At 35.4% G+C, this 27,983-nt stretch overlaps 1 protein-coding gene across 3 annotated transcripts; it reads right to left on the reverse strand.

The window, feature by feature from the left end:
- Positions 1 to 949: 949 nt before the first annotated feature.
- On the reverse strand, positions 950 to 26,319 carry LOC106078228 (FAD-dependent oxidoreductase domain-containing protein 2-like). 3 transcript variants are annotated; one of them, XM_056019888.1, is made up of 12 exons: positions 26,205 to 26,319; positions 19,260 to 19,444; positions 17,377 to 17,579; positions 16,309 to 16,436; positions 14,745 to 14,875; positions 13,526 to 13,646; positions 11,937 to 12,161; positions 9,723 to 9,889; positions 6,863 to 6,999; positions 4,709 to 4,737; positions 3,798 to 4,036; positions 950 to 1,291 (listed from the first exon to the last, which is right to left on the reverse strand). In XM_056019888.1, exons 2-12 carry the CDS (start codon positions 19,432 to 19,434, stop codon positions 981 to 983), a joined length of 1,866 nt encoding a protein of 621 aa, XP_055875863.1. In that variant the 5' UTR covers positions 19,435 to 19,444; positions 26,205 to 26,319; the 3' UTR covers positions 950 to 980. The 3 variants fall into 3 exon arrangements, with proteins under 3 accessions (XP_055875863.1, XP_055875865.1, XP_055875864.1); XM_056019890.1 differs by having other exon boundaries at positions 19,260 to 19,478; positions 26,205 to 26,301; XM_056019889.1 differs by having other exon boundaries at positions 19,260 to 19,537; positions 26,205 to 26,283.
- Positions 26,320 to 27,983: the final 1,664 nt, after the last annotated feature.

Consider the following 27,983-nt stretch of genomic DNA (forward strand, 5'->3'; position numbering starts at 1 on the left):
ATTGTCTATGCTGGTGTCTTCGTTGGTGATTTTATTGATTGTCTTTGTTATTGATTTAAGTCAGTGTCTTTAAATAACGGTAATTTGAATCATAGACTTTGTTTGTGATTTAACTATTTAACTCAGTATCTTTGTTTGTTATTCGAATCATTGACTTTTTGTGTCTTTGTTAGTAATTTGAATCATTGACATTGAAACCTAATAGTTCTCACTAATTTCTCGTCTTCATCGTTTGATATTCAAAATATTCTCCCCCTCTTTCCAGATTAATACACCTAATAGTAAAATATTCCTCTCTTTCAAGAAAAGCGAAACGCAGTCGTCCCACTGTCAAACGCATTGGCACAATTGAGCCCCGTCACTCGCTTTCGTATTACTGTTATGCTTTGTTTACTCAATTCATTCTTTCTTAGACATTGTAGCTGGAAGATTCTGTTTGCTAGTAGCTTTGTGAGCCTTTATCTCCATTACTTATATTCTCTTTAGAAAGTTGATCGTTATTGGTTTGCATTATAGATTATGTGGCGATTATAGAGATAGCATATTTGTCTTATTTTAGGGACTCAGGTTGTGGAACCTCTGTTGAAGTCAAGTTTGATCTGAGTGTAGACAGTTAAACCCGTGTGTAGAGTAGCTCGTAAGTCTTTGTATGGGCCCTAATTGGCCTGTGGCATTGTGAGCAAGTATTGTATCTCAGTTTTTGTGACCAAGGTGCGCCTTTATGTCATGCTAGTACCTTTATCAATAAAAAAAGTTATTATGTGTCGAAAACTATTATGAATCATATCATCTCATTAAACGTTTTAGAATTTAGAATAGTAATTTTGAAATAAATTTGAAGAGAAGGTTTTATCGTGTGTGTAGCTCTAGTATCTATAACAGACATACATAAGAGAGACAAACCCAATTAATAACAAACAAATATTATATAAAGCTGAACACCATAACATTGCTTTTTGTGACATTTTAGCATTCTTTCGCTAGATTGTTAGTATAAGTCCTCGATACATTGATGACAATTTTAATTCCTTGGTACCGTAGAGTCCCTGATTCTGCAAATAGCTTTGCTTGCAATGCTGGCTGGTCTTGTCTTTTGTCATGCTCACAAGAAAACAAGATTTTGTATAGAATGTTCTTAGATCCACGCTGAGAACTTTCTCGAAAAATCTCCTGAGTGGAAGTATGTGGGTTTGAGACTTTTGCCAACTAGTGTAGAAATCCTCTACTATGTGGTGAATGTAGTCTGGCCGTGGCAGAGTTTCATTCTTGGACTTAGACTGCATAGATTCCTCTAAGCAACGATATAGTTTTAAAAAGTCTGAGTTAATATAATAATGGTAATTTTGACTATGTTATATCCTAGTTACAATAAAGTACAAATAAATTTAAACCACATTATCATCCACATTGGTTTATGTATCGAAAGATCAAAGGAGATCATCTAAAAAATGACTGTTTTACATTATTTTAAATGTCCATGAATTTATTAAAATCATTGAGTGAATTTTGATCATAAGAAAATAAAACTAAGATAGAATTTAATGTAAATATAAGCAAAGTTGGCAAATCAACCATTCATTACCGTAACAAATACAGACTTAGTCTTGATTTTACTATAACCACAGAAAACAATTGATTTTGAACGTTTTGGATAAAAAAAAACTTGCAATCGGTTACGACATCCAATAGTGGAATGTGAATCTAAGGAAGCATATACTCTATCTTCTCATATCTTCATCTCTACAAGTCAATGAGTTTTGATTCTTGAACTCTTCATGAGTACATATAGAGCTAGGTTTAACATAGAAAATCAGCCCTTAGTGCTAACAGATATATAAAGCAGGCCTTTGAGGTTGTGACCTTAAAGACATACATCTACAGAAAGAAAGAGAGAGAGAGAGAGAGAGATCCTAGATTAAACCACCATGCATGCTACAGTTAATGTGGGTTGGAAGGGTGCCTGTTTATTATTTTCCAAGTCTAAGTATTTGTTTATACTCTGAGAAGGCTATGAAATAATAACCAGAGCGTTATTTTTCACTTGCTGCCTACTTATGTGGTATGCGCATCGGGCTGTCGTCACGTGATCCTGGGATGCAGCCATCGCCCATATTCCTTACCACCAACCATCAGTCCTCAGCAGAAAGTGTTCGATGCCATGGTAATAACATCTCGTATTAATGACCATGTCTATCCACTAACCCTTTCAATTGTACCATCCAATGTTTCGTCCTATCCTCAAAGTAGCTGCCGAGGGACGTGAGATCTTATTCCAAGAGTTTGATCTTTAAGTAAAACACTCAAGCGAAAACCAAAAAACAACAACATGGACATACTTAAAGTACCCAACCAACTCACCAGTGGGCAGCTGAGAGTAATAGTAGATATCGACATACTTAACGTATCCAACCAACTCACCAGTGGGCAGTTGAGAGTAATAGTAGATATGGACATACTTAACGTATCCAACCAACTCACCAGTGGGCAGTTGAGAGTAATAGTAGATATGGACATACTTAACGTATCCAACCAACTCACCAGTGGGCAGTTGAGAGTAATAGTAAATATGGACATACTAAACGTATCCAACCAACTCACCAGTGGGCAGTTGAGAGTAATAGTAGATATGGACATACTTAACGTATCCAACCAACTCACCAGTGGGCAGCTGAGAGTAATAGTAGATATGGACATACTTAAAGTATCCAACCAACTCACCAGTGGGCAGTTGAGAGTAATAGTAGATATGGACATACTTAACGTATCCAACCACTCACCAGTGGGCAGTTGAGAGTAATAGTAGATATGGACATACTTAACGTATCCAACCAACTCACCAGTGGGCAGTTGAGAGTAATAGTAAATATGGACATACTTAAAGTATCCAACGAACTCACCAGTGGGCAGTTGAGAGTAATAGTAGATATGGACATACTTAACGTATCCAACCAACTCACCAGTGGGCAGTTGAGAGTAATAGTAAATATGGACATACTTAACGTATCCAACCAACTCACCAGTGGGCAGTTGAGAGTAATAGTAGATATGGACATACTTAACGTATCCAACCAACTCACCAGTGGGCAGTTAAGAGTAATAGTAAATATGGACATACTTAACGTATCCAACCAACTCACCAGTGGGCAGTTGAGAGTAATAGTAGATATGGACATACTTAACGTATCCAACCAACTCACCAGTGGGCAGTTGAGAGTAATAGTAAATATGGACATACTAAACGTATCCAACCAACTCACCAGTGGGCAGTTGAGAGTAATAGTAGATATGGACATACTAAACGTATTCAACCAACTCACCAGTGGGCAGTTGAGAGTAATAGTAGATATGGACATACTTAACGTATCCAACCAACTCACCAGTGGGCAGTTAAGAGTAATAGTAAATATGGACATACTTAACGTATCCAACCAACTCACCAGTGGGCAGTTGAGAGTAATAGTAGATATGGACATACTTAACGTATCCAACCAACTCACCAGTGGGCAGTTGAGAGTAATAGTAAATATGGACATACTAAACGTATCCAACCAACTCACCAGTGGGCAGTTGAGAGTAATAGTAGATATGGACATACTAAACGTATTCAACCAACTCACCAGTGGGCAGTTGAGAGTAATAGTAGATATGGACATACTTAACGTATCCAACCAACTCACCAGTGGGCAGTTGAGAGTAATAGTAGATATGGACATACTTAACGTATCCAACCAACTCACCAGTGGGCAGTTGAGAGTAATAGTAGATATGGACATACTTAACGTATCCAACTAACTCACCAGTGGGCAGTTGAGAGTAATAGTAGATAACAGGGTGCAAGAAGTTGGATAAAGAGGCGTAAATGGCTCCCCCAACTGCTCGGTCTAATCTAAACACATCATTGTTTGGTCCAGAGAAGTTATGTCCGTATTCCAACACTATGACAATGTAAGCTGACCCGTTGTGACCGGTACGTTGAGGCAGTTCGTGTAAGAGATGTATGGGGAACTCTTCAATCACTCTAATGCTTTCTTTATCTCTGAAAGAAACGAAAAGGAGGCTACTTTAGTGTTCTTGGAACACAAATGTGTTCTGATACTGAAAGAAAGAAATGAGCGATTAAAAAAGAACTAGTCGACAAAAGAAAATACAACATCTGATGTTCACATTTCTTGCTGTTCTTAATATTATGTGCAATGTTGTCTGAAACCTAAAATACTAAGAACGTGGAAACTTAAGGCCACTATCGGTGTCCCTGGATCCATAGCTACCATATATACGGGAAGCTATACAAAATTAACTAACGGTGTCCCTGGATCAATAGCTACTATATATACGGGAAGTTATACAAAATTATTGCGAATTTTTTTACACTAACTCACTGTCGGATTGTGACGTTTTGGAGCAGAGGACGTTCTGGCTTAAGGTGTTGTTACGATAATTTAAAAACACGTAGCTTTTATAATAAATTTATTTCACGACATTATTATATGTATAAACACTTTCTGTTTTGACACATTTTTTGAATGTATTTATAACTTATTCAGTAAACTTCGTTGGAAACTAAACATTTCAATAAGTGCTCGCAACATGAGACATTGCTAGAGAGGCCTAGTGTTTAGAGACAATATTGACAAGAAAAAAATAAATTATCCTTGTGAACATGATATCCTACTAAACAAAAGGCACTTAATGTCAAAAGTAAACTTACTCAGACACAATGAGGACGTCTCCAAGCACCTACATTCAATAGAAAGTAAATTTATTAAAATTGTTATTAAAATACTATTTAATGATCTCGGGGCATCTTGTTTATTAGCAAAATAAATTAGTAAAAGAATAAAAAAAAATGTTTTCAATTGAAGCACTGCTTCTTAAAATAAAATTGATTTGTATTATAAAACAAGGTTACAAAGTTTATGTGGAGATACAACTCAAAATAGGATCCGAAGTGGTCCGCTCAGACAGATAAAATGGCAGGTTTCAATATTTTCAGAAAGAGTATCAGAAAAGATGAACTACAAACAACTGCAACCCTAACTCCATCGATACAAAAAGAAGAGAAGTGTTTGTGTCGAAAGTGTTGCGCTACTGTTGTAGTGTTAGTTCGACAAACGACTTGATACCACGGGATAGTATTAATGTTATTATTATTATATTTTTAATATTCATATGTATTCAATGAACTGATAGTTATGAAGATATAGTTTAATATGAATCTTGCCTGACTGATGTTATTGAATGATTATGTAATTTATTTAATTGTTTTATAAAGGGACACAATCTCAAAGCCTCAACAACGAAACTTTTCCATTTCGTTACGTGTTACAGTGAGGTTACTAGGTACGTACAACATGTACCATTGTTTATTAATTGTTGTTTTACATTACATTCTACTTACATGCAGACTAAAAAAAGATTCTTTCTTTTTTAAAACAAAAGTAAACATTTTGTTTAAAATGTAAGTGGCTAGTATGACAGAAAATACTTAATTTAGTAATACAAATGTTCTTGAAACATTTTTTGACCAAAGAAAATACAGAAAACAGTTTGCATAAATGGGGTTAAAAGTATGCTTAAAGGGTAACATCACTTACTAAATAGTCTCCCGTGTTTTTACTATTAATAGTAAAAAGCTATAAAAATGGTGTACTTTTAAAATGAAAAAAAACTACTTGCATAGTTGATTGAAGCTTTCAGAGAAGAAAAAAAGTAACCGTAGCATCAGAACTTTGAAAGATCTAAAATATGATATCTGATTTTCCATATCTTTTCTAGTTTTTGAGATCTAAACGTGACGGACGGACGGATAGACTACACAAAAACTAATAGCGGCTATTCCCATTTCGGGGGCCGCTAAAAATAGACGGATTTTGTGCATTAACGCAGTGACTGAGAAAACAGTATAAATTTATAAATATAATTATACATATTTATTAGTAGACTATAGGACAGTAATAGAAGTACGCAATAAATCAAACATTATTTTACTATATTACAATTATTAAAAATACTTTTTAAGGCAAGAAAAAAAGAGGTTATATTGCAGTGAAATAATACAAAAGTAACCAGCGGGCCTAAATTGTATTATCATGCCAATTACTAAACCATAAATTTGTTTATTAAGATGAAGAAACAATGGCATCATGCACTACTATCCCATATCGTTAAAAAATATATAGAAAAAAATATACCCCAAAGAAATTGGTCGTGATGAAACGTACTGTTTTACCCTTACCTCATTGTTGATTTTTTAAAAAGATTTTTAGAAAGGGATTCTAGAAATTGTGTACATATTGTGTACATATTCTCTTTCGATCTATAATAGGAAATTTGCGATTTTCATTCATAGTTTCAAAATATTTCGTTCACAAGTTTTCAGCAAAAAAACAAAAACAAAAGTAAAATGATATTGAAATAGAAGAAGCTATATCTTTAGAACATTCTCTGAATATTAGCTTGTAATCTAGTTTGTAGTTTGTACTGCTTTCTTTTGAGGAACGATAACATTTTGTAATTAGAAATAGGTTGTGTCTAGTCTCTCTCTCTCTGCTTCCGTCTGTCTTTCTCTCCAATGGAGGCGCGGTAGCTGTGAGGCAAATCACTTGGCTTCCGAACCGGGGTTCCGGGTTCGAATCCTGGTGATGACTGGGATTTTTAATTTCGGGACCTTTAGGGCACCTCTGACTCCACCCAGCTCAAATGGTTACCTGGCACTAGTTGGGGAAAAGTAAAGGCGGTTGGTCATGGTGCTGGCCACATGACACCCCCGTTAGCCGTGAGACACAGAAACAGGGGAACTTAACTCTGCTTACTATGTATGCCACTAATTGATTGAAGTGACGTCAGGCGTGCCCAGACGTACCTGAAACATTTGATACGTTCCAGAAACTTCGTTCATTCGTTTGATAACATAGTTCATCAGCTGGGGTAAGTGGAGATCGATGTACGGCCAAGGGACTCCTTCATAGCGCCATTCCATCAGTCTGTGTAGCGCTCGAGCTGCATGCAAATCAAGACAGAAGAATATTTTTTAATGATTTCATTAATTCATTGGTACCCTTAACTTGTGTACTATTGAGATAAATGGAAACGTGATTGTTTTGTTTCCAATTCTCACAGTCTACTCGTGTTTCTAATTCTCACAGTCTACTCGTGTTTCCAATTCTCACAGTCTACTCGTGTTTCTAATTCTCACAGTCTACTCGTGTTTCTAATTCTCACAGTCTACTCGTGTTTCTAATTCTCACAGTCTACTCGTGTTTCTAATTCTCACAGTCTACTCGTGTTTCTAATTCTCACAGTCTACTCGTGTTTCTAATTCTCACAGTCTACTCGTGTTTCTAATTCTCACAGTCTACTCGTGTTTCTAATTCTCACAGTCTACTCGTGTTTCCAATTCTCACAGTCTACTCGTGTTTCCAATTCTCACAGTCTACTCGTGTTTCTAATTCTCACAGTCTACTCGTGTTTCTAATTCTCACAGTCTACTCGTGTTTCTAATTCTCACAGTCTACTCGTGTTTCTAATTCTCACAGTCTACTCGTGTTTCTAATTCTCACAGTCTACTCGTGTTTCTAATTCTCACAGTCTACTCGTATTTCTAATTCTCACAGTCTACTCGTGTTTCTAATTCTCACAGTCTACTCGTGTTTCTAATTCTCACAGTCTACTCGTGTTTCTAATTCTCACAGTCTACTCGTGTTTCTAATTCTCACAGTCTACTCGTGTTTCTAATTCTCACAGTCTACTCGTGTTTCTAATTCTCACAGTCTACTCGTGTTTCTAATTCTCACAGTCTACTCGTGTTTCTAATTCTCACAGTCTACTCGTGTTTCTAATTCTCACAGTCTACTCGTGTTTCTAATTCTCACAGTCTACTCGTCTTTCTAATTCTCACAGTCTACTCGTCTTTCTAATTCTCACAGTCTACTCGTGTTTCTAATTCTCACAGTCTACTCGTGTTTCTAATTCTCACAGTCTACTCGTGTTTCTAATTCTCACAGTCTACTCGTGTTTCTAATTCTCACAGTCTACTCGTATTTCTAATTCTCACAGTCTACTCGTGTTTCTAATTCTCACAGTCTACTCGTATTTCTAATTCTCACAGTCTACTCGTATTTCTAATTCTCACCGTCTATTCGTCTTTCTAATTCTCACAGTCTACTTGTGTTTCTAATTCTCACAGTCTACTCGTGTTTCTAATTCTCACAGTCTACTCGTGTTTCTAATTCTCACAGTCTACTCGTGTTTCTAATTCTCACAGTCTACTCGTATTTCTAATTCTCACAGTCTACTCGTGTTTCTAATTCTCACAGTCTACTCGTGTTTCTAATTCTCACAGTCTACTCGTGTTTCTAATTCTCACAGTCTACTCGTGTTTCTAATTCTCACAGTCTACTCGTGTTTCTAATTCTCACAGTCTACTCGTATTTCTAATTCTCACAGTCTACTCGTGTTTCTAATTCTCACAGTCTACTCGTATTTCTAATTCTCACAGTCTACTCGTGTTTCTAATTCTCACAGTCTACTCGTGTTTCTAATTCTCACAGTCTACTCGTGTTTCTAATTCTCACAGTCTACTCGTATTTCTAATTCTCACAGTCTACTCGTATTTCTAATTCTCACAGTCTACTCGTGTTTCTAATTCTCACAGTCTACTCGTGTTTCTAATTCTCACAGTCTACTCGTATTTCTAATTCTCACAGTCTACTCGTGTTTCTAATTCTCACAGTCTACTCGTATTTCTAATTCTCACAGTCTACTCGTGTTTCTAATTCTCACAGTCTACTCGTGTTTCTAATTCTCACAGTCTACTCGTGTTTCTAATTCTCACAGTCTACTCGTATTTCTAATTCTCACAGTCTACTCGTGTTTCCAATAGATATCATGCAGTTATTAACCTATGTTATAGTCGATTTAAGTTTTAGTTTGTCGTTCTACTGGTAACTAAACACGCTTGAGTTAGCTCGATACACAAGAAAGCAAGCTATACTACTTTTGTCATTAGCCCTTTCTGGGCTTTTGTAAGTTCACGAAACTTTGGGGCTGCAAGTTTGTTGGAGACATCTTCAGTTTAATCTGGGATTTGCGGTTCAAGTTCCAATCTCCGATAGAGACAAATAATTTCAATATTGATTTCACAAGAGGTGCATGGAAGCAGCCTTCCATTTTATTTTATCTAGACTCAGCTTCCGTGTAAGAACGAAAGTCCACCACAGTGATGAGCTTGGGAACCTATTGACGGTCTTTTGAGATACAGAAAAATGATATCTCCCGGCGTGTACATCGCATACTCTTTCTACTAGCCAAACGAGTGCAGCTCAGATCAAGTCAAAGTTGAGGAGGAAAGGTAAAAGGTTGATACTGGACTATGAGGGAAATTCCAGGCTCTTGTAGCGCTCTTGCATCTTGATTAAGTCACGAGAACATCAAAACTTTTGGTATGGTGCTGGTAAAAAAATAAGTTTGATGTTTAACTAGTTCACTATGTTTATAACCAATTAATGGAAATTCATTAAAAAATCCTACACTCTTACCTGTTCATCTAAATATGTACTCTTATAGGTATATCTAAATGTATACTCTTACCCCGTATATCTAAATCTATACTCTACTCTTACCAGTATATACTCTACTCTTACCCGTATATCTACATCTATACACTCTTATCCATTTATTTAAACTCTAAATCTATACTCTTACCTGTATATCCAAATCTTTACCTGTATATCTAAATCCATGAATGAATCCTCCGGATGATTTCCTGAAATCCAGGGAATGACTAGCTGTACCTGCATAGAACAATCCCGTGTAATCCACTGACTCATAGTTGTGCGTGATTGCTGGATATTTTTTCAACTTTCCAGCGCCTAGGGTTAAAGACTTGTTACTGTCAAGACAAACTATTGTTATTAGAAATGGATTTTATAAGGTTTCTATGTTTTAAGTCATTATATACATAGAGATCTGATAGTTTTGATAAACTAATGATACTATTTTATTTCTTTTCCAGAACGATAGGTGACTCAAGAAGCAATCTTAGATGCAAAAAGAACCCTAAAAACAGGGAGACAAAAGGGAAGGGCCGGTCCAGTCTTTCAAGTAACACTTCGGGCTCTCTAGTGAGCTATAAATCTTTCCCAAGCCTGGCGCTCACAAGTAGTTAGTGCCAACGATGTAAGCATTAGTAATACTCCAGAGATAACTATATGTATTCTATTTCAATTCAGATGTCATAGTAACTAGTCGAAGTCACCAAGAGGCTGAAAACGTTCACTTCTTTTACTTGTGTATCTGTGTTGTGATATTTTAGTCTGGCGATTGTCTTAAGCCTCTTCCTTTTCAGGTAAATCGAGATCGGAGATTATCTCATAGCGATATTAGGGTAAAGCAAATTTTAGAAATGACTTATATGTATACACATCCAAAATGCATACATTATTTTAAGAGGAAATCGAAATTTTGGACCTAAAAATCGATTTTTAGATTTAAACTTATTTAGATAGCTTATCCATTTATTTATTTAATAAGTACTTTCATTTTTCGAAAATAATGCTCTTAAAATATATTTTAAATTGACATTAATAAAATTGAAAAATTGCTTTCTCCTCTTCTGTGTCCTTATTGTAATACTAATGGTCTAACTTTGCAATCAGAAGACATCAGTCATTTTGACCTAGTGTCAAAACTAAATCTTTACTGTGATAAATGTGGCACTGTGGTAAATGATGTTTTTACATCTGAACGCTCATTAAATGATAAAACATTTGCCATCAACATATCTGCAGTTGTTGCCGCCTCGTGATGTGGACTAGGACGATTAACTTTCAACACTTTCTGTGAACATCTAGACCTACCAGGTTATCACCAACAAGTTTCTACAAAAGAACAAAGTCCATTTGTAAGGATGCTGAAGAAGTTCGCCAAGCTTTGCACAGTAAAACTCATCTTGTTAGAAAGAAGCATGCAAATAATAATTATTCTAAGTGAGAATGACATACTGGACATGATACTGGACATTACCGTTTCATTTGATGGCACTTGGATGACCAGAGGACACAAATCAATGTGTGTCATAGATTATGTCATTGATTTTGAAGTACTACCAAACTTTTGCCAGACTTGTAGCACAACTGGTACCAGACTGAAATCACAGTCTCCTACACTGTACAAAGAATGGTTTGAATCCCATAAACCTGATTGTGATATCAACTAGACAGGTGAGGTAATTTTTTCTTGTTTTAAAACTTTTTAGATTTTAAAAAATCTAGAATCATTTTTCTACTGACAATTTTTTTTTAAATTATTTAAAAACAGCATACAGTTGTCTTTTTATATTTCAGGATCCTCTGGAATGATGGAAACGCATACAGCCGAGATCTTGTGGAGGAGATCCATTGAGAAGCTCAAATTGCGATACACCACAATGTTATCAGATAGAGAGTCTAAAATTAAATTTTTAACAAAGTATTTGACATAAAACCCTGTGGAGATGTACCTATAACTAAAGAAGAGTGTGTCATGTTGGAAAAAGGGTTGGGCAATACATTCCGTAATTTGGTAACAGATTGCAGCAGGAATAGGACAAAAGGATGCACTGATCGAAAGAAGTTATTGCAACTATTACAAGCGCAAGGATGCAATGTTAAAATCAGACTTATAAAGCACTTTTAGTTTTTGTGATAGAAACATTACAGAGACAGACAATAAGACAACAGAAACCAAGTCACGTCTTTTTCCAACTGGGGTGGCTAGACTTATGTTTATAAAATAAAAAGGTCAAGACATAGCCTATATACAAATCAACGAAATCATCATAAGCACTGTTAGGCTTATTTACATTTACCAACATGGAATGCGATTAAGAAAAAGATTTTTTTTAATGTTTTAAAGTATTTTAGCTTGGAATGAGCACAAACTAGACAAAGAGCACTCACTAAAATGGTGACGTGTCAAAAATGAATCCCAAAGCTCGTATTACTACGTCGTATGGTTCTAGAATGGTTCTTTCAAATGGTGCAGTGATAAGTTCATCGTCTACTTCGGGCAGGTAAATCTTGCCTCCCTTCTGGATGAGTTTCATCTCAGTATCAACGTGCATTTCAAAAAGACCGTCCAGAGATTTTAACTGGTACGTGTCTAAAACAGCATTGTTGACAGCCCTACAACAAACAGTCGGTCAATGGAGCGATAGAAGCAGATATTAAATAACAAAGTCTAAAAATTGAATTAATTCAAATTCAAATCAAAATGTTTAGGAAAAACTTTGCTAACCAAGAAGAGAACAAATGCATTGTTGGTTTCTTTTTGGTAAACAGAGATGCTATAGGAAATACAATTGGCTGATATAGAGACGATGTTTTACCAAGCTCTGTCTTGGTGGACTCTGGTGCACGTAATAACTTCCTATCCAAATCTCGGATCTAGTTGAATCTTTGCACAATTATTCAGTGTCGATGACAACACATTTATCAATCGAAATAGCGACGACTTCTTATTTTATAAATTAGTCGTAATTAATTAATCTTGTATTATATATGAACAGTAAGGCGACAGTAAGGCCTACTAAGCTAAAGGTAATAGGTCGTTAGCTAAAAATTTAAAACTAATGCGACGTGGTTAACACGTTCGCCTTCTATCATGGAGGCTCGAGTACTCGAGTTCAAATTCAGCTCAAGCAACTTTTGTTTTTAAATGTTGCTTTTGAAAACCTTCTTCCAGATACCTGGTCCAAACAAGTGATTGGACTTATTAGACGCTATGAGCAATCTAAAAGCATGAAAATTGTGCTAAACGGCTAAACTAAAACAATTGATCAAAATATTTCCAACCGCACAAATTTATTGTTGTTAGTCTAGATCTATAAAAACTATTGACATGAATGATTTAAATGATTGATACAACTTCACTCAAGATAAGCTTCTTTTAATAGGTATTGTTATATTTCATTTATTATTCGTTCATGATTTTTTTTCTGAATCGAATTGTACAAAATTGACAGTAAGAGAACAATTTGTGATAATCCGTTTTAAGAATCTAAATGCAACACGATTCCCAATACTCCAGATGTGTACTTCAAAAAGAAGCTCCGAAATGCTCAATTGGTAAAATATAAGCCTTGTCTTGTCTCTCTCTCTCTCTCTCTCTCTTTCTTTCTTTCTTTCTCATTATATCTCAATGCAAAATACTTGCAAACAAGTTATTACTTCACATGGAAAATCTATGAAAGTCTAAAGTGCTGATGTGGACTGTGCAATTCGGGCCAGTATTTCGGGTTTGGTTCCTTAATCTGATGGGACAGCTCCAAGGTATTTAAATCTAGTGACACTTGTCAGTATAATAAATGGATTCTAAATGATGTTTGCTGAAAAATAAAGATTTTTTGTTCTATTGCATGTCCTTGTCTCGTAGCTGACAAAAGGCCGCGAGTTAGATAATCATACATACAATGTTTATAACTAGCTCATAGTCACTTGTAATATCGTTTGGATGTCGGTTATTAAAATCAAAAGATTCAAACTCTTACCTTAGATCGCCTACATAGTGAGTTGCCCAAGCCAAACGAATTCGAGAGCGTCCTAAAAGGTGTATAAAGTTGGCATAACCATATATACTGTCAGCTATCTCAAAAGCAGAGTTGCCTCGACCTTAGAGAATTGATACATACATTTGATAAGTCTTGAAATCTACCTCACTGACATATATATCTTGACATGTATCTAGATAAAGAAAAGTTAATCATTGACAGAAAGGGTGTTGCACGGCCTTGGGTACACTTTGAACCTCAAATGATATGAGAACATATGAGCAAGCATAAAGACGTCAATGGAATGGCTTGCAATGAAAAGTTTTTTCTTTTGAATTAAGTGCCCATAAGAGGAATCAACATACACATAAGAAGAGAAATCAACAACAATATGAGAGAAATCAAGAACAATATGAGAGAAATCAAGAACAATATGAGAGAAATCAAGAACAATATGAGAGAAATCAAGAACAATATGAGAGAAATCAAGAACAATATGAGAGAAATCAAGAACAATATGAGAGAAATCAAGAACAATATGAGAGAAATCAACAACAATATGAGAGAAATCAACAACAATATGAGAGAAATTAAGAACAATATGAGAGAAATCAACAACAATATGAGAGAAATCAACAACAACATAAAGGAAGCAAACAAAACATCAAAAGAAATAAAAACAACAGCCACAGTGACGAGGAAGAAAATATTTGTATGAAGAGAGCGAGACATTTAAAGACTAGAACAAGCAAAGAAACTCTGCGCATCATAAAACTCTTATAGTAATTAAATCATAAGATATTTCATTTTTGAAACAAATGAAATGGCTAATAAATATAAGTTAACATAATTTTTATTGGTTTAATAAAGCCACTTTATGTAATATTTGCAGTGATTGAAAACGAGTTGTTTGTATATTATGTTTTTATTTTATTTGCTTTGAATATAATTGTTAAAATAAAGTTATAAATAAAGTTATTGGACTAAAATGCATAAGCAGGAGTTTCTAACCACATAAAAAGTTATAATAAGAAAAATTGAAAGCTTTTATAAAAAAATATATAAATTGTGAACTGATATTTCATGTTGAACTATATGAAACAGATTTCTCACTTTTGGATTGTTAGATCTATAATCTAGATTCTTTAAATATTTGTTCCAGCCCATAGTGTTCGTTTATGTTTAGGTTTTATCATAGAATTCCAAATTGTGCACTCACCTAATATCAGCACAGATTTTCCTTCATAGTCTTCAGGATTTAAAGACATCGACTCGTAGCCTACTGTTAAATTGATTCCATCTCCGTTTGGAATGTTTGGAGTTGAGACTCCCGTGGCCATGATTAGTGTTCTAAGAAGACATTAATAAGTGTATTTTTTAAATTTATAATTCTTAACTTTTATTTTCATAATTTGCATTAGCGTAAAAAAGATAACAAAAGCAATTTTTGGCACTCACAACAGAGACCTGAACTTAACCAATTTGAGCCAATTATTCTCATTAACAGACTATTTGATATGAGGATTTCTGAGGACTGTTTTGAATATTTCTGGACTTATAGATAATCTATATCTTGCACATCTACGTTTTGACATAGACTGCATTACATTTTTTGTTTCAAAAATGTTCTATCTTCATACAATATACGTACTTAATTTCAGGAAAACAATACCCTCACTTTGCAAAGACCATACATGTCACATAGTCTGAACATTGTTTAGAAACAGGTATTAAAAACAACTAAAGTTATTGTGGAATCTTCTGTACCGTGTGACCATGTCCACAGTGCATCAGTAAGAGACAATACTGCATCACACGAAATGCTATCTAGTGTTTAGTAAAAAGAAATGAGATGAACGTGAAGAAAATATGCATTTTTGACTTCGTCTTCTCGAAAACATACACATTTTCATGAATGTTTGTAGATTAAAACTTCACAATCCTCTGGGGCTTTTCATAATGAACTTTATTTAGATATAATAGACTATTTTTTTATGTATAAAACTCGTAATATATAAATAATAAAATAAATTAGGAAAGGAAAGAAGAAAAATTGTGATGTAGAAATGTGATGGTGATGTAGAAATGTGATGGTGTCAAGGACGCTCTTTTAACTAAATAATAAATGTTAATTTGTGATCAAGCGGAGGAAATTAGAAATTGTATAGGTCAGTTCTAAAAAGGTACACAAACATTGTTTTATCTTTTAGAAGGCCTAGCTTATCAATAGGCCTCTCTCTCTCGTAGTTTTTCTCTCCGGCTACAACAAAACACAACAATATAACAATATATAGAGTCACAACTATTTATGAAATTAAAGCGCTTGGATTTCAGTTCTGACATTTACAACTTCAATTCAACTCCTATATTAAAAGCATGGTTTTTATTTGGCATCTCTGATATTTGTCTCCCTTACAGGTTTTAACACTATGATAACGAGAAATAAATAACACTTTGTCCGAAGAACCAATAACTTGTTAAAATGAAAAATAGGTTTTTAACTAGACTTTAGAATGTGTTAATGTGTTTTTAACACAAGGATTAAAATATCGAATTCAGGGGAATCTAAAAGATTATCGTGTTCCAGGAGGATAGTATAATAAAAGGAGGAAAATAAGATAAATGGATTTCATATTGAATCTCTTTTTTCTTATTTTATTTGTTAAACGTGAAACTAGAACAGGTTAAGCTTCAGACATTGGATTAAATTGTCATTTTATGGAAGTTTTTGTCATTGTTTATTGTCGTTAGAAAGTTTAGATTTAGAAGCCAAAATGAATAACCTGCAAACGTATGATTGCCCTGTTTGGTCTTGCATTGTAAAAACCTGGCCATCAGGAGAAGATTGGTTTTTCTCAGTTCGAATGTTGTAAATGTTGGCGTTGAACTTGACATTAATGTCAAGTTTTTTCTGGAGGAGAAAACAAAAAATAAAACAAGTGAATCATTTTGAACTTTGACGAGCAAAGTGTGATCGTTGAAGTGCATGTAGATATATTGTGTGTGTGTATTCTAAATACAAGTCTTCAAGGAACTCAAAACTAAACTTAAGGCAATGAGAGCTATCGTATAGGTGGAGCAGATGTGGGGAATGGATGCAAATAATAATTAACAAACATGACGAATGTTACTCTGAATGGCAAAAACGCTCGAAATCAGTAGTTTGTTATAAAATAAATAATTACTTGAGAAGTATATAAGGAGATCATTAAAATGTGATTACAAAGCTTATATCAACCCAGTCTGTCAGGTAAAAAGTTTAAACACGTTAGTTCTCCCACACCTAAGTTGAATTTTAGCACAATTATTTTTACCGCGCAAAACAAGAATCACAGTGGTGTACCTAGGAATTTGCCTTCATTTGGAGGCCCAGGTATCTTGACCTCTTTGGGGCCCCTGCACTTCATGTTATATTTAATGTAAAAAAAACCCCACTCATTTGGGGGCCCCTCTTAAGTTGGGGCACATGGGGATTTTCCGATTCTCCCCTCACCCTAACTACTCCTCTGAACAATCAATAAAAAAACAACAATTAGTTAATTAACCATTTGTAATTAATTTTTTTGTCTTGGTATCGAACAAGGGTCAGAAATTGTAATTGACCGATGTGGTGGTTTAAGTTGAATTAGTCTCCTTTATACTTTGTAGAGAGAAATATTCCACCGCTTTAAAGTTGAAGGTAACAATAAAATATATTACAAATTTAATTACAATGACTGATCCAAACTAATTGATATAATTACACTTAGTATAAGCTTTGTTTTGTTTTTTAAAGTTTTTAAAATGTTGTTTTTGCTTTATTTTCTGATTTTCTTAACATGCTTTTATATGTTTTATATGTTTTAACTGACCTGGTAATCGTCCAAATATTTAACCAGGACATCTGCATTTGGGAAAATTTCTCTAGAATATTTAGTGACGAGAAGATCTGGGTCATGTGACAGAAGCGAGTTCCAGTCGTGACGTAGATTAAACTCTTTGTTGACCTTACCCGTATTTCTTTTGTTCAGGCTAATAAGTTTTCTGTGACGTGGGTACTGCTGGAAAAAACTGCCTGTTAGATATAAAACATAGATTTGGATTCTAGATCTAGAGGCCTACGAATTAAACACTGTCTGCAATTAAAAGATATAGGAAGTAATGAAAAGCGATTTTTTTTATTTCGATCAAGTTTCTTGTTTGTTTGTTATGTGTTTATTAGGGTTAGTGGATAGACATTGGTCTGTTGTTTATTGTAAGTTATATTCTTGAAACGAAACGAATATGTCGTACTTATGTCCAGTAACAAAAATCAGTTGGTCTTTAAAATCCTATAATTTCTGATCGAAAATGTAGTAGAAATAACATGAATATCAAAATTGGGAAGACTCTTAGTAAAAATATTTCCTTCTGTAATTCATTTCGAGAGCATATTAGGCCTCAACTTTGATTGGTCAATATACGTAGTAGTGAACATTACTGTGACCTAATGGCGACATCTCTCTACATATTAGAACATTTTTGTTAAATGCCAATGCTAATGGTATGTGTAATTATGAAAGATCCAACTACAGGTAAGTGACGGCTTGAGAGGCTCAAAACCTCTCTTCCGAAAGCCATGGACAAGAACCCTGCAGTTGTAGGCAGTGCTCGTATGCCACCATACAAGTCAGAGCATGTGGCTTGCCAGCGGTATTCAACAAGTGTCTTAGACAGTCAATAAGCACACCATGAGTCGAAATTTGTCTTGAAGCATGCAACACAAACCAACGTGAAAATTATGCGTTGAGCTAAAATCATAAAAGAGTCATTTAGCCAGGGTAGCCTTTAAAAAGGGCATCAGTATTGGAGATGAAAAGCTGACTAGTGTCATTAGCTTCAAATACTCGGAGCTATTGTCTCAGATGAGGGAACGAAACTTGAACTACTGGCTTGAATTGCACAGTCCACAGCAGCTCTTTCAAAACTTAAAATAATATGGAAAGACAAAGGCATAGCCCTCGGCACCAAAATCAGACTGATCCCTGGTCATGGCCACATTTTCATATGCTTGTGAGTCTTGGACGTTGACTTCAGAATTATAGAGGAGGATCCTAGCAATGGAGTTGAGATGCTACAAAAGGATCCTAGGTATCACATTTCAAGACCGCATCACAAACCAAGAGATTAGAGACAGGGTTACTGCATCGATTGGACCACATGATGACCTGCTAAGTATCGTAAAAAAGCTAAAATCTATGACCATATTACAATGTCTTTGGGTCTCGCAAAGACCTTCCTTCAGGGAACAGTACCAGGAAAAAGAAGAAGAGGCAGACAGAGAAAGCGATGGAAAGACAACATAAAAGAATGGACGGACCTGTCCTTGAAAGAGGTTCTAATTAAAGGAAAAGACAGAGGATTGGAGAAAGACGGTAGACAAATCTTGCATGGTGCCCCAACGGTTTAACAGACTAAGGGATTAGTAAAGGTAAAAGGTAAAAAGCCTGTACCACGGGGAAAACCTCCAGCCCCGTGTGTTCCTAGCTCTGTTGATTTTTGGGGAATTTATCCTAATGGAAATAAGAAGTAGATTTTGTGCAGACAGAAACCTTGTGTAGACATTCTATTGACCCCATCTCTTTTTCTCTTTTCTCTTTTTCTATTCTGGATTCACGATTAATTATAAAGTTGTTTCATTAATTAATTATTAATCTTAGTATATTTTAGTAAATATTTTAAAAAGTATTTTCATATTGGTATGATCATTACTTACCAGATATGTTACTTCTTTCAAAGACAATGTAATCTCTTGAAGCTGTCTTCAGAAAGTATCCCAGCTGAAGTCCACTCGGTCCACCTCCAACAATACAGTAGTCATGGTAAACACTAGCCAATGCAAGACTCAACAACAAGGAACACAACAGCAATATAAGAACTGTTGGCCACATGTCCAGGACTCTAGAGATATGAATGAACGCGCACTTTGAGTTGGCTATTACAAAGATGTAACAGTATTAGTTCTTGATGTAACAGTATTAGTTCGTTTCTTTTCTAAGAAGATTCATAAATAACAAAAAATGAAAAACTTTTAAAAATACTTTTGTAAAATGACAAAACCGAGACCAATCGTTAGAGAAGGCCTCACCTGCAACGTCACAACCAATGGGAAGTTTTGACCAATAGCTCGTTGCTCGTTACGTCACAGGTCTGTACGACGTGGTAACGAGCTATTGGTCTAAACTGCCCACAGGTTGTGACAGTGTGGAGGCCTTCTCTAACGACTGGTCTCGCCTAAACGCAGTAAGAAAGGTGGGCGTGGTCATACAATCAGGAAGCCGAATTGAGACATCATTTTTTTTCCTTGATCTGAGCGAGACTATTCGTTCTAGTATGCCTCAACACAGACCCTGCGAAGTTGTTGGTAGTGGAGCCCACTAGCTCGTCACACCATACAGTGATCAGGCCTTCTCTGACGACTACTCTCGGTCTGTTTTTTTTTTTTTTGTCAGAGATAACACTATATTGCTGCAGGCATAACGTGCCAAATAAAATAAATAAAAGAATTGGAATAAAATGTGTATTAACATATTTCTGGTCTATTAAAACACTGAATGGGTGTGGCACTCTTCCCCGTACTAATTTTTCTATCAGGCCTGACACTGACCTTAAAGAAAGAAATTATGACGATATCCAAATGGACGGAAAAGATTCTAGAAATGTCTTTCCCCCTCAAAACTCAACATTGAACTCCCTGGTGTAATTAGTTGCAACACTGACTCAGTCAAATAAATCTTACCTCTAGCAAGTCATAATGAAATAGTAGGCTGTTATCTTTCCAAGTTATCACATTTATTTCCTAAAAGATATTGTTAAGTACAAGAGTCGTTCCTAATTCTGTGAATGCGTACAGTATACATTTATTATATCTGCCGCTATATTCTAATGTGCGTTTTGTAAGCACGCATTTTAGTGTTATCATTTCTATCATGTGTTAGGCTACGTTCATTCCCGCATTTATTTACTTCAAGTTTTTATTGTTCCACTTTGCATTAGATCGATAATTCTGATTTCTTTTTATTTACATCTTCGTATGTCTGACAGATATCTGATCAATTTCATAGATTTTTTTTAGAATTTATTTGTATAAATTATTAAATTAAACCATTTTATAACTTATAACAGATTTCCCGCGGCCTCTTGTCGATTTAACAGGAGGTCCTGGAAATCTCCTGAAATTGCAAAATATACGAAAAAGTCCTGGAAATATTCGGAAATTATTAAAATCTTTTGAAAACTCATACAAATCTCCTAAAATATATAGACGAAAATGTTCATTCAATATGGACAACGCCAATCCACGCGTGATAAACAACAAAACAAACAAAAAACGATAGTTACTACAGAGTAGATTACCTTCCCCCCCCCCCCCCTTTTTTTTTTAACGTGAGGTAGAAATAAAAAAAAAAGTGATATTTCTTGGTTACAACGGTCCGGCCCTGCTATTTTGTGACTACGTGTTCTCCCCCCCCCCTCTCTTGTTTTCTCGTGGACTATCCGCAGTAATAAGAGAGTGATCTTTCTTTTACTTCTTCTTCTCATTTAAACTGTTGAGGGAAGAAGACAATTATATATATAGATTGTTATGAAAATTCTATGCTGTATCGGTTGTCGTTCTTATGTTTACATGTGCTTGTAACTCGTCCGTAAGAATGTGTTCACGAAATGTGTGTTGTGTGGTCATTCAGTGTATTAAAGCCATACTAAGCGGACATGGTTCTCGGCTCTCTTATCTTTATGTTCATAACATTTATCTATTACATTACCTACACTACTCTACTTAACAGTAAGTTGTTTACATTGTGACATTGGAATGCCCCTTTTTTTTTCTTAAAAAGCTTATATCAACTCATTCTGTCAGTCTGTCTGGTAAAAAGTTTGTACACGTTATTTCTCCCACACCTATTCTCAGATCAAGTTGAAACTTTGCACAATTATTCATTGGCATATACAAGAAATGAATCAATAAAACAATTAGTCAATTAATTACTCGTAATTGATTTCTTGTTTAATACCAACAAGGGAAATTAATCCTTCAGTATTCACAGATACGGCTAAATATTTAGAGTTTCGTTCCCTTAGATAATTGAACACGTTATTTCTCTCACAACTACAACAACAAAGTATGAATTATCGAAAAAAATACCAATTAGTCAATTTATTATTGGTAATTAATTATTTTAGTTTAATATGTAATAAGGGAAAATAATTCTGCATTATTGAGATATATAATTGTGAGTGCGGGGTTCTTTCCCTTAGATAAGCTTTTTTTTTTTTTTAAATATTTTTTATTTTTCTTGTTGTTAATGTAATGCTACTCCAAAGATGAACTCGGGTTTTTGTTCTTTTCAAACTACGTACTGGGGAGTCACTGGGGAGTCACTGGGGACCCACCACATTATTCTTGAACCCGAACGCACGGGTAACTTGCTAAGCCACATTCTAAGGATAAACGTGGCTTATGGGTGACAGGATGTCTCCGTAAAGAATAAGTCTTGGACCTTGTGATGTTCGATAAAGATGACCAAACCATCTAAGACTCTCTACTATGACATCTAACCAGTCATCATCATCCTAGAAAGCACACTACTATTTCAATGAACAAGTTCCGCATACAACCAATTGCTTCATGTCTTATTGAAACTCAATAGATTTACAACAACTGCTTCATTCTACTCAAACATTGGAAGGGTAAGTAACCAGGGCTATGTAATCAATGTGGGAGAGAATACCTATAAAAGTATCTATAGTCACAAGAAGAAATGTTCTAAAATCCATAGTAATTTTACGACTGAAGGCAAACAAATATTTGTAGACAGGACATTTTTCAGGACTTAACTACAGTTAACCTTATATATTTTATTGTTCGTGTTTTAGTGGCCCACGAAAAAGGAAAAGCCGCAATTAGTTTTGCGTTTTCTGTCCGTCCTTTTCGTTGGGAAAAAAAAAACAACTAATAAAATATTGAAAATCCGATTTCATTCCATTGGAGATGTTGACAATTCAACAATGTCACGGAAGCAAAATTAAACTTCGTTGTTTTTTTTTTTTTTGGTGAACTAAATAAAATAGAATTGAACTATAATGTTAACTACACAAATGTATGTCATTCGATCTTGTTGAGCATTTATTTTTTTGTAAAGTTTTAATTTATAATGGAAGCCTTTGAAAGTCTAATGCTTCCTTCATATAGATACTATAAATTCAACAAAGAGAGCTTAGAATATTGAAGTACACAGTGCTAGAGATAAAACAAAACCTCATCACTTCCTCTTTACACCGGATACACCAACAGGAGAGCTATTTCTAGTTTGTAGACCATGTATAAACCTCTCCAATATTTCTAGTTTGTAGACCATGTATAAACCTCTCCAATATTTCTAGTTTGTAGACCATGTATAAACCTCTCCAATATTTCTAGTTTGTAGACCATGTATAAACCTCTCCAATATTTCTAGTTTGTAGACCATGTATAAACCTCTCCAATATTTCTAGTTTGTAGACCATGTATAAACCTCTCCAATATTTCTAGTTTGTAGACCATGTATAAACCTCTCCAATATTTCTAGTTTGTAGACCATGTATAAACCTCTCCAATATTTCTAGTTTGTAGACCATGTATAAACCTCTCCAATATTTCTAGTTTGTAGACCATGTATAAACCTCTCCAATATTTCTAGTTTGTAGACCATGTATAAACCTCTCCAATATTTCTAGTTTGTAGACCATGTATAAACCTCTCCAATATTTCTAGTTTGTAGACCATGTATAAACCTCTCCAATATTTCTAGTTTGTAGACCATGTATAAACCTCTCCAATATTTCTAGTTTGTAGACCATGTATAAACCTCTCCAATATTTCTAGTTTGTAGACCATGTATAAACCGCTCCAATATTTCTAGTTTGTAGACCATGTATAAACCTCTCCAATATTTCTAGTTTGTAGACCATGTATAAACCTCTCCAATATTTCTAGTTTGTAGACCATGTATAAACCTCTCCAATATTTCTAGTTTGTAGACCATGTATAAACCGCTCCAATATTTCTAGTTTGTAGACCATGTATAAACCTCTCCAATATTTCTAGTTTGTAGACCATGTATAAACCTCTCCAATATTTCTAGTTTGTAGACCATGTATAAACCTCTCCAATATTTCTAGTTTGTAGACCATGTATAAACCTCTCCAATATTTCTAGTTTGTAGACCATGTATAAACCTCTGCAATATTTCTAGTTTGTAGACCATGTATCAACCTCTCCAATATTTCTAGTTTGTAGACCATGTATAAACCTCTCCAATATTTCTAGTTTGTAGACCATGTATAAACCTCTCCAATATTTCTAGTTTGTAGACCATGTATAAACCTCTCCAATATTTCTAGTTTGTAGACCATGTATAAACCTCTCCAATATTTCTAGTTTGTAGACCATGTATAAACCTCTCCAATATTTCTAGTTTGTAGACCATGTATAAACCTCTCCAATATTTCTAGTTTGTAGACCATGTATAAACCTCTCCAATATTTCTAGTTTGTAGACCATGTATAAACCTCTCCAATATTTCTAGTTTGTAGACCATGTATCAACCTCTCCAATATTTCTAGACTTCAGATTGCTACCTTCTAGTGCTATACCTACTTTAAATCGTACAAAGGCGAATCTCTTTGTTCTAAAAATAAATATTTAATCTGCTAGTAACTTGTGTATTTACTGTGACTTCAGCTGCTCATAATTTATCGATTACATTCACTTTGTTTGATAAAAAAAATAACTGCATTAAGACTATGACTTAGACAAACACATTTCACAAATAAGATTGAATAAGCAGCCTTCATCATGATTTAAGATGACAAACTCTACTTCCCCTCTAGTGGCCACGAGCCATTTGGACAGTTGACCTAAAGCCGGCTTAGGAAAAGAGCCCTTGTTTTCGTAGGACTACCTTCAATTAGATGATCATTTACTCAGGCTGAGCCCATGGGCGTAGCCAGGATTTTTTGTTTGTGGGGGGGGGGGGGGTTGGGGGGGATTTTTACTCCCCCCCCCCCCGCAAAAATATGTGTGTGTGTACACACACAAAATTAATCTTTATTACATTCTGACCCTTCATTCGTTAGAAAGACGTTTATTGTTCCCTACACCAAGTTCTTCCTGGAGTTAGTGGAAAAATTATAGACTCCCCGCCCTTGCCAGCAAGGAGTCTGGGGGAGTGCTATGAGCCGCGCGCCAATCACTATTTCCGCTATTGAAAGCAAACAAAATGCATATTCTGAGGAATCATATCTCTTCACGTCGTGCTTTCTGTGCAGCAAAGGCATCTATAACATCATCTAGATCAGTGGTCTTCAACATTTTTGGGCCTACCGCCACCTTTTTGTATTTTTTTCTTTTAAAAAATCCTCCTCAGTCTTAGTCTCAGTTTTAGTCTCAGTCTTAGTCTCAGTCTTAGTCTCAGTCTCAGTCTCAGTCTTTGTCTCAGTCTCAGTCTCAGTCTTAGTCTCAGTCTTAGTCTCAGTCTTAGTCTCAGTCTCAGTCTCAGTCTCAGTCTCAGTCTTAGTCTCAATCTTAGTCTCAGTCTTAGTCTCAGTCTTAGTCTCAGTCTCAGTCTTAGTCTCAGTCTTAGTCTCAGTCTCAGTCTCAGTCTTAGTCTCAGTCTCAGTCTCAGTCTCAGTCTCAGTCTTTGTCTCAGTCTCAGTCTCAGTCTTAGTCTCAGTCTTAGTCTCAGTCTTATTCTCAGTCTTAGTCTCAGTCTTAGTCTCAGTCTTATTCTCAGTTTTAGTCTCAGTCTTAGTCTCAGTCTCAGTCTCAGTCTTAGTCTCAGTCTCAGTCTCAGTCTTAGTCTCAGTCTCAGTCTCAGTCTCAGTCTTTGTCTCAGTCTCAGTCTTTGTCTTAGTCTCAGTCTTTGTCTCAGTCTTATTCTCAGTCTCAGTCTTAGTCTCAGTCTCAGTCTTATTCTCAGTCTCAGTCTCAGTCTTATTCTCAGTCTCAGTCTTTGTCTCAGTCTCAGTCTCAGTCTTAGTCTCAGTCTTAGTCTCAGTCTTATTCTCAGTCTTAGTCTCAGTCTTATTCTCAGTCTTAGTCTCAGTCTTAGTCTCAGTCTCAGTCTCAGTCTCAGTCTCAGTCTTAGTCTCAGCCTCAGCCTCAGCCTCAGCCTCAGTCTCAGTCTTAATCTTAGTCTTAGTCTTATCTCAGTCTTTAGTGGGGATTTTCATGAGTACTATGAGATGACCTTCACTGTTGTAAGATGTCATCATAGTAACAGTCTACGTTACCATTAAATAGACAATAACAATCCTTGTGTTCACGCAATTAAGGGGTCAGTGTTCTTCAGGTGAACAAACTTGACCAGTGAACGGACATTGGGGAAATGATTGCTGTGAACAAAAAGCTAGTAAGATGACCTTTTGACCTTCTCTTATGTAAACCAAATATGTATATAGCAGAGTTAAGTTATAAAGCTTAGTATAGAACAGTAATTATTCTGTCACTGGTATGGTGATACCATTTTACACTGTTAATTTATCTAGTCATTAATAAAGTAGCACGCAGTATGAATTTTTCTTGTCAATTTCAAGTTGTAGCCTTTGGTCTGCAAGTCATTCTGTCATGGAATAGAGAAAAACGTCAATAAAGAGAAAACTGAACAAAAATGTACCTTACCTTTTACAACACCGAATGCTCGCTTCACCCAAGCTGTGTTTCTCTGGCCTATTTCAAGGCAGGGATAGCACCTAGCAACAGATGGCAGCTCACTAAATTATTGTCATTGGCGTTTAAAAAAAAAAGGTAACTTGAAATAAGTTAAATACAGACAACGAAGAGTAGATAGTAAAACATATACATACAAAACATTTTATGCAGACATGTCTACACCTGTTTTCTTGTGTGCGGTGAGCGTGAGGAATATTATATACATTTTTTTAAAGCTTAGAATCTGCCGATAACATTAAACAAACATAAAGACAACACGATGAAAAAAGTCAGTGACAATGAGAGAAAGTATCAAGGCAATTTTTACCTTACATATACCTTAGTCTGTTGGACCGTTGGGGCACCATGCAAGATTTGTCGACCGTGTCTCTCCATTCCAATTTAATAGTGTCAAATCTGAATTAAAAATTGCTGTTCCTCAGAGGTATTCAAGCTCAAAGCCCCTCGGCTAGTGAGGGAACAATATCTAGTAATATCTACAACTATATCTATTCGACAACTCAGATTGTCCAGTGCTGGTCATTCCCTTGTGCTTCCTTTATCTTGATCAATGCAATGAAAATAGATGGTCATCTTAGCTGCACCGTACTTTCGTTCTTATGGTCTAGCACATGTGTGGCCATCATCTTTACATCTATGTCATCTTTTACTTCGTTGCTTCTATCACTTATTAGATTTCTCTATCATTAGACCAAACGTAGCAATCCAATGTTGTTGTATGGTCTCCATGGGGGCTACGAGGCATTGCGTCAGTTTCTTCAGAGCACTACGGGAGGGTTCACGCCTGTCCGAGGCATTGAGTCAGTTGTCAAAGGATTCATGGGACACTTTGCCCTTCCAAAACGGACTTTTTCGAAGGTATACATTCCTAATTATGTATGTACTCTATTCTCTTAAATCCAATGTGAGGCGGAGTGTCATTAACCTCTTGACTACCCAAGGGGGGACTGGAGTTGGAATACCTTTGCAGAATAGCAATTTTTAATTCAGATATAACTCAGATGCAACAAACACTCCAGAGAGTTGAACAAATCTATTTATGTGATTTCAGTGTTGCCATTCTAAGTAGTGCGAGCATTCCTGAGAGTAGATTTATTAATTAGGAGACTTATATCTGCACGAATATTCATTTCTTTTGTTGTGTCAAGGGAAAAACAAATGATCCACTGACATCTTTTATCTATTTATCTATTTATCTATCTATCTATCTATCTATCTATCTATCTATCTATCTATCTATCTATCTATCTATCTATCTATCTATCTATCTATCTATCTATCTATCTATCTATCTATCTATATCTCTCTCTATATATATATAAATGTCTTCGGTGATTGCGATATTACAATTTGCATATTTATCTAAAGCAAACAAAGCCCTTGTCCCTTTAAGTTTCTTTTCGCCTGTCTTCTTCAAGGTTTCTTTGAGGGTGTCCTAGTAAATATCTTGTGAGCTCTCCGGCTTTCTCTATCAGAGGACGTTTGCTGATATCTGCTTTACTCTATGACAGTGAAAGAAAATGGCACCTGATTTGATTATAGGGCACCTCTTTACGCTGTCCACCTTTAAGTTTGTCGAAAAAAAAATAGATTCTCATTTGAGATCAACATCCATAAAAACATAATCAAAGTTATCCAGAACCTCTACAAGGATGCCACCAGTGCGGTGTACTTCAACAATAATATTGGGGACTGGTTTAAAACCACAGTTGGAGTCATTCAAGGCTG

The sequence above is a fragment of the Biomphalaria glabrata genome, chromosome 2 (assembly GCF_947242115.1).
Source record: "Biomphalaria glabrata chromosome 2, xgBioGlab47.1, whole genome shotgun sequence".
Taxonomy (NCBI): Eukaryota; Metazoa; Mollusca; class Gastropoda; family Planorbidae; genus Biomphalaria; species Biomphalaria glabrata.